The 11,085-nt window shown below is 46.6% G+C and overlaps 1 protein-coding gene across 1 annotated transcript; it reads right to left on the bottom strand.

Annotated features, from left to right (window-relative positions):
* Window positions 1–5,359: 5,359 nt before the first annotated feature.
* On the bottom strand, window positions 5,360–8,019 carry LOC109763691 (glutamate decarboxylase-like). Its single transcript, XM_020322551.3, has 6 exons — window positions 7,636–8,019; window positions 7,311–7,511; window positions 6,976–7,190; window positions 6,620–6,873; window positions 6,466–6,518; window positions 5,360–6,098 (listed from the first exon to the last, which is right to left on the bottom strand). The coding sequence occupies exons 1-6, from the start codon at window positions 7,927–7,929 to the stop codon at window positions 5,655–5,657; spliced, it is 1,461 nt and encodes a 486-aa protein (XP_020178140.1). The 5' UTR covers window positions 7,930–8,019; the 3' UTR covers window positions 5,360–5,654.
* Window positions 8,020–11,085: the final 3,066 nt, after the last annotated feature.

The raw sequence follows: 11,085 nt of genomic DNA on the forward strand, positions 1-11,085 counted from the left end.
TCGTGGGCCCCACGTTGCTCCACCGACGTACTTCTTCCTCCTATATATACCTACGTACCCCCAAACTACCAGAGACGGAGCCAAAAACCTAATTCCACCACCGCAACCTTCTGTACCCGTGAGATCCCATCTTGGGGCCTTTTCTGGAGCTCCGCCAGAGGAGGCATCGATCACGGAGGGCTTCTACATCAACACCGTAGCCTCTCCGATGACGTGTGAGTAGTTTACCTCAGACCTTCGGGTCCATAGTTATTAGCTAGATGGCTTCTTCTCTCTTTTTGGATCTCAATACAATGTTCTCCCCCTCTCTTGTGGAGATCTATTCGATGTAATCTTCTTTTGCGGTGTGTTTGTTGAGACCGATGAATTGTGGGTTTATGATCAAGTTTATCTATGAACAATATTTGAATCTTCTCTGAATTCTTTTATGTATGATTGGTTATCTTTGCAAGTCTCTTCGAATTATCAGTTTGGTTTGGCCTACTAGATTGATCTTTCTTGCAATGGGAGAAGTGCTTAGCTTTGGGTTCAATCTTGCGGTGTCCTTTCCCAGTGACAGTAGGGGCAGCAAGGGACGTATTGTATTGTTGCCATCAAGGATAACAAGATGGGGTTTATATCATATTGCATGAGTTTATCCCTCTACATCATGTCATCTTGCTTAAAGCGTTACTCTGTTCTTATGAACTTAATACTCTAGATGCATGCTGGATAGCGGTCGATGTGTGGAGTAATAGTAGTAGATGCAGGCAGGAGTCGGTCTACTTGTCTCGGACATGATGCCTATATACATGATCATACCTAGATATTCTCATAACTATACTTAATTCTGTCAATTGCTCAACAGTAATTTGTTCACCCACCGTAATACTTATGCTCTCGAGAGAAGCCTCTAGTGAAACCTATGGCCCCTGGGTCTATTTTCTATCATATTAATCTTCCAACACTTAGCTATTTTTATTGCCTTTTATTTTACTTTGCATCTTTATTATAAAAATACCAAAAATATTATCCTATCAAATCTATCAGATCTCACTCTCGGAAGTGACCGTGAAGGGATTGACAACCCCTTTATTGCGTTGGTTGCGAGGATTTATTTGTTTGTATAGGTGCGAGGGACTCGTGCGTGGCCTCATACTGGATTGATACCTTGGTTCTCAAAAACTGAGGGAAATACTTACGCTACTTTACTGCATCACCCTTTTCTCTTCAAGGGAAAACCAACACAGTGCTTAAGAGGTAGCAGCAAGTCTCTTTACTCGTTCCGTAATGCATCATCCCGCAACTAACTCATTAGTCACATTGCTTGCAAGGCTTATAGTGATGTGTATTACCGAGAGGGCCTAGAGATACCTCTCCGATACACGGAGTGACAAATCCTAATCTCGATCTATGTCAACCCAACAAACACCTTCGGAGACACCTGTAGAACATCTTTATAATCACCCAGTTACGTTGTGACGTTTGATAGCACACAAGGTGTTCCTCCGGTATTCGGGAGTTGCATAATCTCATAGTCAGAAACATGTATAAGTCATGAAGAAAGCAATAGCAATAAAACTTAACAATCATAATGCTAAGCTAACGGATGGGTCTTGTCCATCACATCATTATCTAATGATGTGATCCCGTTCATTAAATAATAACACATGTCTATGGTCAGGAAACTTAACCATCTTTGATTAACGAGTTAGTCTAGTAGAGGCATACTAGGGACACTTTGTTTTGTCTATGTATTCACACTTGTATCAAGTTTCCGGTTAATACAATTCTAGCATGAATAATAAACATTATCATGATATAAGAAAATAAAATAATAACTTTATTATTGCCTCTAGGGCATATTTCCTTCAGGGAGCACAAATATGCTTTTTTCACATGGGATGCTTCACACAAGGAAAACAAAAAGACTATAAAAATATATTTTTACGAAAACCTAAGAAAAACCAAGTGAAATGCAAACAAAGACATGCGGAAATAGAAAAACACGCTTCTGTGGTGCGCCCAACGGGCGATATGTGACGCCCGCTAGATGCACCATGTGGCGCGCCTCCGCATGCCATGTGAGCGTCCGCTGGGTTCCCCTCGCAGGGGGTATCCGCTAACTAGTCTATCTCAGCATTATAAAAAAAAGTGTTAACAATGTTAATAATTCAGGTTCCTGCAAAAAAAATGTTAATAATTCACTATGATTATTCAAAGGTTGAAAATATATTGTAACCTTTTTTGGTTGGGTGTGGGGGTAACTTTGTTTTAAAGAGACGCCTAGGGCTTATATCTGATACTTATGCAAGAAAAGAATAGCGAGTACAATGAAAAGACACGTGGACGAAAACCAATAAAAATTAATTATTATATTATAAAACATACTAGTCTTTTTCTTCCTCCAATTATACGCCGCTCGTTAGAGATTGTATAAATTGCACTGAACCAACTGTAAATGAACGGGACACCTGCAAACACCAGCACATACCAGGCTTGAAATTACACTAAAATCAATTTGGATGGAAGAGAGAATGTGTAAGAAAACTTCTTGCCCGCGTCAACTCACTGCAACTTGAGCGTGCTTATGTACGATATGCTTCCTTAACGGGCCGAGAGCTCGGCCTAGTATCAAAAACTGTTTGTAGATGAACAAATGCATAAGCAAGAATAAAAATATATCTAGTTGGTCATATGTTTCAAACAGACCTATGTGTCTGGCCTTAACCCTCTTTAAACCAACTTGAGTGCCACATACAGCAAAAGCGTCACTCCACCATTGATCTACTCCCTCCGTGTAAGACGTTTTTGACACTTACATTACGAGACGGAGGGAGTAGTTTAGGGTGTGTTTGGTTCCGGAACGATGTGGAACGGAATGGCATGGTTCCATTCCACCGGAACGGGTCGGTTCCGTCTTTATGTTTGGTAGGAGCAATAGCAAAGGAATGGAATGATTACATTTCGGTGTTTGGTTTGAGTGATGGAATGGAATGGAATAAAATTATTCATCTCATTTGATTACACCGATTCACACTGAATTAGATTTTGATAGAAAACTAAACTGAGCGTATACTAAACACTTGATTAAGCTGAACGGTGCATTAGACACTGCAGTACAGACCAAATCAAAAGTTCAGGTAGCCATAACTCATCGTTCTGCCAACGTCAAAGGATTGGAAAAATCAATGGATGACGAATGTGACGAGTGATCATCAGAGGTTGCATCGTAATAACACTGGAGATTGTTGTTGCTCGCTGCCGCTTATAGTTGTTGTTTGCTGCGCCGCTGAGTTGCTGCCTAGTGCCTATACACTGCCTGTCGCTGCACACTGCCTGAATGTTGTTGTTTGCTGCGCCGCTGAGGTTGCATCGTACCTGCACACTGCCTGTCGCTGCCCTGCCGGCCACCAGCCCGCACGCCGGCACTGCACCAAGAGAGATGAGGGAAACCAGAAGAACGACGTGCGCGAACTCGCGACCACCAAAGATGGGCACCTCAGGTGCGCCCGGCCTCCATGCCCGGCTGAAGAAGACGACTGAGAGGGCTGCCCGGCCTCCCTGCTCGGCTGAAGAAAACAAGCGAGAGGGCCGCAAGCGCGACGGCGAGAAGCGCCAGCACGAGGATGCGGCGGTGGCGAGTCATGACGCGCGCGGTGGGGCTGCTGGTGGCGGCGCGCAAGATTGCGGAGGGGGTGGCGGCGCCGGAGAGGGGGAGACGCGGGAGTGGCTGGCGGCGGCGCAGATCATATGGGGAAAGAGACTTGGGTGTGGCGGCTGGCGGCGCACCGAGCCGTAGAGAGACGAGGAAGAGGATGACAGTCGGGGTTGAGGCGTTCCGCGTGGTCCGCTCGTTTTCGAGGAACTGCCCGGTTTGGCATAATGAGCGAATATGCCGTTCTTGGGAACTGGTGGGTTCCGGTTCCTACGGCAAGCCAAACGCGAGAATGGCCTCTCGGGATGGACCCATCACGTTCCATGCCATTACAGAAAGCAAACACACCCTTAAAAAACATCAACAGAAAGCACAAGCATCGTACACTAAAACTAATGTTGATTCGCAGAAAAGGGGGATGGTAACAATATCAGGCTACTACATGGTCCAAACCAGATTATCCATCAGAAATAAAATACTATACCACGTGGCATCGTACAAACCGCCGCGACAAGTGGCAGATAGATGCGTCGTACATGCCATTGTTTGGCGGGGCAACGACGCCAACATGTCCGTGCGAGGGCGTCACGCCATCGCATTGATGTGGTGGTGATGGCTGGTTGCTAGCCTGGCAGCCAAGGCGGCGTTAGGGGCTTTGATGGCAATTTCTCCCCAGCGAACGTCGTCAGATAAACGGTCAAAATAAAACCACGTTGGACTACATGCTTGAGAGAGAAAAAAGAGATAGGATTTTCATGATTGCTACTGCTTTTGTACAGAGGGCTCCCATAGTTACCGTTCTTTCACTTCGTTACAAATCTGGTGTCGGATTTTTACCGTGGCAAATTGAACTATTTTTTATGGCAATTTGGGTTTACCGAGGATGACAAATTTAGTTGGCAAGCATGTCAAATCCATCTCAGTTTATTTATTTTTTGTCCGAAAATTGTCATGCTCGTAAGCTAAATTTAACATCCCCAGGCCAATTAAAGTTGCCATTAAAACGTTTGATTTGTCATGCTAAAAAAACTGACGTCGGATTTAAAAAAAAATTGTGGGGTGCTTCCATGGCTACGATTGTGCATACGTCGAGCGTAAGTTATGATTGCTACTACTTTGTGTGGTGAGAAGAGGATAAGAGACACAAGATGAGAGAAAGTGAGTGAATGAAACGGATTTTTTGCTTTATGTACTATTACTCCGGGCATGTGTGTTGCCGATGCTTCAACGTTTCACTATTGGGTCAACTATTTAGTATTTTGACTATTTAAATTATGAATTACGGGGTGCACCTAGAATAATAAAATTCAACCCACTAAGTGATAACCAAACAACTTCATAAGCAACTATTTCTTCATGCATAGCTCTAGGAAGAAAACGATGCAACAAAGCGTGCCAAACTCTTCTAGTATTATCACTATGGATACTAGATTTGTCTTTCTCTTTATTTCTTGTGCTTATATTTTACTCCCCCCTCGTAATATAAGAGCGTTTTTACACTACACCAGTGTCAAAAACGCTCTTATATTATGGGACGAAGGGAGTAGGAAAGTTGGGTGCACCACAAGTCAGGGAAGTACAGCAAATGCTCTCTTCTTGATAGATTTATTGGTGTGTTATTTTTTAATTGGTTGCATCGGTGCCGTGCTGAACCTCTCAGCGTCAAGATAACAACATGAGGCGAGGTGGCAGAAGAATCTTCAGCGGCGGTGTTGTTCTTTGCCCTCAAACCCTAACTCCGGATCGCAGAGCACTTAGAAGCGTTGTTTATAACCCATAAAACATAAAGAACGAGAGTGTAGCCAAGCAAACCAAGGCAGAATGCACCATATGAGGTCAGCCCAGGCCAGCTCAGTGGGAACATACATAACTAAGCACACAAAACGAGTGCTAAACTTAAAACGAACACTTACTCGAAGAAACTACTAAAAAAGAACAAGAAATGAGCCAACACATGCCGAAGAAGAACTCGGTATGGCCAAGAATTATTCCTCCACGTTAAGCCCGAAAACTGCAATCAGCAAACCAGGCTGTGCTTCTTCCTCGCAACGAAGGTCCGCCAGTAGGTGGTCACCTCCTTCTCGATTTGGTGTGCTGTCTTCTTCACATGCTCGTGATGCCCATGCTTCTTGGCGTGCGCGTCCATCTCCACCATGACCTTGTGGAGGTCGGTGATGAGGCGCTCGGCGAGACCGCGGCTGAAGTCCTCGCGGATGACCACACGCATGACGGCGATGTGCTCGGCATCGGCGGGCATGGTGTATGCCGGAACAATCCAGCCGAAACGGCGCAGGCTCTCGACCACCTCGAACACCGTGTACTTGGACGAGTCCTTGAGGGAGAAAGCCACGAGCGGCACGCCCGAGTCCTTGGACACCAGGTGAAAGTAGCCCATCTTCTCGACTCCCTCCCGGAGCACCGCTGCGTTGTCCCGGCAATTTTGCATGATGTCCTTGTAGCCCTGCATTGCGTTTTTGCATCACATAAATAGTTTTTCAAACATAAATTGGTTCATCGACTGCTACCTAAAGTTTTTTTATAGAAAAAATAGAGATGGTGTGTTAGCAATGTCAAAGAACATGCCGATGGCATGGCAAAGTACAAGCAGGATCCTAACAAACTAGACGTCCACCTGAAATGCATGAAGTGCATGGGCCACTCGTGTTTCTTTGCTTGCAGACACAGAGTTAACACATGTTTGTTGTGTTGCTTGCAGAAACAAAACAACAAGCATAAAGCACAAGGCAAAGGATGCTGCAACACTTGGACATAATAAAACCCCAACAAAAACGTACTACTACTAATGTAGAAAAATTGTGGTTAATTACCTCGAATCCGAGACGGATGAGTTGATAATACTGTGCAATGATCTGGCTCGAACCTATCCAACAGAGGGAGCAGCACATGAAGAACACATCAACTTACTTCAAAACTTAGTGGAAGAACTAGCCAACCGATTGATCGGCGCGTACGGTGTTGTACCTTTGGAGAAGTTGAGCGTGAAGGTTGGTTGGTCGGCGCCGAGGTAGTTGATGTGGAAGATGAGCTCGTCGGGCAGGTCCTCCTTGTTCCTCCAAATGATCCACCCGACGCCGGCATAGACGAGGCCGTACTTGTGGCCGCTGACGTTGATGCTCTTCACCAGCGGCAGCCGGAAGTCCCACTCCAGCTCCGGGTAGATGAAGGGCGCGATGAACCCGCCGCTGGCCGCGTCCACGTGAATCGGCGTGTCCCACCTGATCAACCGATCAACCAAACCAACCGATCGATCAATGAAATCTCTATCATTCACATGCATCCCGGCCGGTTCCAGTTTTTGGCATAAGATTAACGCGTACCCTGTCTCTGCATTCTTGGCGACGAGGAGGTCGTTGAGCATCTTGACGTCCTCGAACTCGCCGTTGAGTGTGGAGCCGAGGATGGCGGCGACGCAGATGGTGTTCTCGTCGACCAACTCTACGGCCTTCGCGGGGTCCATGACGTAGTACCCTTCCCTGAGCTTCACCTCCTTGAGCTCAACCTCGAAGTAGCGCGCGAATTTCTCCCAACACACCTACAAAACCAAGACATCCAGTGATTGGAATGGATCCGTTGATTGACTTTGAATCCTGCCGGTGATCCAGCCGGCATGCACTGTCTCAGTAACGCGTGTACTCGATTACTAGTAATTTACCTGGACATTTGCGCCGGTGACGATGTTGGGCTTGTCGTGGGGCTTGCCCTCGGCCTTCATCTTGTTCTGCCACTTCCTCTTGAAGGCCAGCCCGGCCAGCATGATGGCCTCCGAGGAGCCGACGGTGCCCACCCCGACGGCCGTCTCGTCCTCCCCGATGGGCGCGTTGAAGAGATGCGCGATCATGTTGACGCACCGGTTCTGTTTCAAATCCACAAACAATAACATACGTCGCCGGCCGTAGTCGCGTAAAAACTGCATCAAATGGATCGACGAACGAAATGATAGATACCTTTCCCTCAAAAAAGAAATGATAGAAAGATACCTGGAACTCGGTGGTGACGGGGTACTCGTCCATGTCGACGTAGTTCTTGTTGACGGAATTCTGGATGAGCTTGTCGCACTCGGGCTCCATCCAGGTGGTGACGAAGGAGGCGAGGTTCAGACGCGGGTTCCCGTCCAGCATCAGCTCGTCGTTGATGATCTGGTACGCCGCGTCCTTGGGGATGGACTGCTCCGGTATCCTGAACCTCGGGAGCGCGGTGCGCACGTAGCGCGACGCGAAGGTGGAGGAGATGAGCGACTCGCCGGAGTTCGTCTGCGCCCTGGACAACGCCATTTGCCACGGCGGCCGGTGGCTGGCTGGATCAGCTCGCCGTTGTTGTGTCGTGCTACGAGAAGAGAGGGTGAGCAGTGGGTGTCACAGCACAGGCAGGTCGACGCAGCAGATCGAGTTGCGACTAATTAATGGTGGCTCTTGCTCTATAAGAGAGGAGGGTGCGCATGGGCGCGACGTGGTGGAGGCGGCACGGTTCTTGGGGGATGGGGCTTCCACGCCATCCGCTCGCACGTCCAGCCTCCTGCACGGCTTCCGCCGCTGGACTCGGGTGCATTCCTTTTCTAGCTTCTCTCGCCCGATCTGCTGTGCTCGTAGCTGTGTCCCTGTTGCTTCTGTGTTTCGAATACTGTTTTTGTTTTGTCTTTTGCGTTCTGAATTACGGCTATATATCATCTCTGATGGAAAATGCAATGCCGGAGGCGCTTAGTCATGCTTAGGCACTAGGCAATGACCAAACGGCCTCGTGTAAGACATGAGCGAAACTCTAGGCATGCAAGCAAAAAATTGCCCACTCCAAACGTGAAATCATGTCATGTTGCACCAACAGACCAAACTGGCCACCTTCCAGTTGCAATAACTAGTAGCTTACTCATGTATATTCTTTAAATCGATACCGATACACATATAAAATTCCAAATACAAACTGATAGTCAAAATTGTACATCCAGCTAGGGCGCTGATGCACCACCTAAGCGCTAGGCGAAGGTCAACCGCCTCGTTTTCGCCCATCCCTTTTTCCAACCTTGTATATCATCATGTCTGCTATTATGAATCTTACAAGGAAATGTATGCGCTGGAATTTCAAGAGAAACATACACACATCCTGATTTTCTTGCTACCTGCTGATCAAAGTTGGAATGCTAAAATTTGGCCAGGTTTTTACACTTAATATCCAATACACAACTCGACAAACATGCACTAGTAACTGTGACATTTTCATCTAGACTGAAGAACAATTGTGAGGCCTCGAATCCAGGCACTACTGAAATTTTCACGTACACCGGGTGTCATGCTCTTCATCAAGTGCCAAAACACGGACACTCGGCAAAGAAAAATTTGCCGAGTGTCACTCTCGGCAAACCCAGCTTCACGGCAAACTGTCTTCTTTGCCGTCACTGCCTCACGGCAAAGAGGCACCGCACGGCAAACCCTGCAGACGCCGAGAGTCGCTCACGGCACAAAGGAGCCACGTGGCATGCCCGTCCGCAACAGACGGCTCCGTCAGTTACTGCGTACATTACAGAGAGCCGCCATACGACACTCGGCAAAGTATATGCCACATCCTATTTTCTTTTTTTTGTGTGTGTTCTTTCTAACTGACATGTGGTCCCACTGATCACATTTATCAGTAAAAGTTTCAAATAACTTGCTAAATATTTTTGAAAAAAAGACGATATCTTTGCCGAGAGCAGCTCTCGGCATCCTCCTGACCAGTAGGACAGCGTGGCCCACATGGCAGCTGACAGTTTACATATCTTTGCCGAGAGCTTGTCTCGGCAGTGCTCGCCTTCTTTTCCGAGAGCTGCTCTCGGAAAAGGTGTGGCACAACAGTAGTGTCTTCCAGACGACCAGGTTTCCGAGAGGTGCTCTCGGTAGTATATCGTTTTCTGAGTGTTGCTCTCGGAAATCTTTCCCATCCATTCTGCTGTTAAGCTATTTCTTTTCTGATCTCTGCAGATAAAAACAACTACAGTGCAATTTGGAGTAGTCCACACATATATAGGCATAATTTGATCTAGTCCACATATATATATGCATAATTAGGGATAGTCCACGTATTGTCACACACAAGTCGAATGTATTGTCCTAGTAGACGTCACACACAAGTCGCAAATTCATACATATTGTCACTACTTGCAAAACACGTGCACGTCACAATAGAAGTACACTTGTTCATATATAGACCATCTTGAGGAGGAGAGGCCATCGGGTTAACATTCCGGAGGAGGAGGAGGGGCATCACTTGCACTGCTTCGAGATTGCATAAGAACCTATAAGAGTAGAGTCATGTCAGGGTGGTTCGTTCCTATGTAATGAATCTTCTACTCTAGTTTAGATAATGTTCTACCTGTAGTTGATCCTCAAGCAGCTCAACCTATTGTTAGTGTCTGCCCGTTCCTTTTCTCTGGACTCCTGCTCAGCCTTCCGCCTTTGCTCCTCTTCAACAGCCCGCTGCGCCATTAAATCCTGTAACATGGCATTAGGCTCATATAGGTTGGAACGGTGCCATTTCGAGGCATGGACATAAATGAAAGGTTAGGATGCTAACCTTGAGACACGCTATCTCACATGATGCGGCGGTTGGGCGACTCCGTATGGACGGAGTTGAGCTGGTGCTCGACGCGCGTATCTCGTGCAGCTTGCGATGCGAGGAGGTGGCGATCGCCCCGTTGCAAAGGAGGTGCCGGCCATGGCCCTTCCCCTGGCCAGCAATGATGAGAAGCTCAGGATCAAGGGGCTTGGACGTAGGTTCGGCTTCCTGCCCGTGCACCTCCTGGAAGACCTCTTTGAAGGTCCCCCACTGATACGTCTCCAACGTATCTATAATTTTTTATTGTTCCATGCTATTATATTATCTGTTTTGGATGTTTAATGGGCTTTATTATGCACTTTTATATTATTTTTGGGACTAACCTACTAACCAAAGGCCCAGTACAAATTGCTGTTTTTTTGCCTATTTCAATGTTTCGCAGAAAAGGAATATCAAACGGAATCCAAATGGAATGAAACCTTCGTGAGGATCGTTTTTGGAACAAACGCAATCCAGGAGAGTTGGAGTGGACGTCAAGGAAGCAACGAGGCGGCCACGAGTAATCTTCGTGGCCGCCTCGTTGCTTCCTTGACGTCCACTCCATGTCTCCTGGATCACGTTTGTTCCAAAAATAACTCTCCCGAAGGTTTCCTTCCGTTTGGATTCCGTTTGATATTCCTTTTCTGCGAAACACTGAAATAGGCAAAAAAAAACAGCAATTTGCACTGGGCCTTTGGTTAGTAGGTTAATCCCAAAAATAATATAAAAGTGTATAATAAAGCCCATTAAACATCCAAAACAGATAATATAATAGCATGAAACAATCAAAAATTATAGATACGTTGGAGACGTATCACCTTCTGCTGCTCACCATCCACGCAAGCAAATGTTTCCTACAAGAAAGC

This window comes from Aegilops tauschii, chromosome 2, assembly GCF_002575655.3.
Source record: "Aegilops tauschii subsp. strangulata cultivar AL8/78 chromosome 2, Aet v6.0, whole genome shotgun sequence".
Lineage (NCBI taxonomy): Eukaryota > Viridiplantae > Streptophyta > Magnoliopsida > Poales > Poaceae > Aegilops > Aegilops tauschii.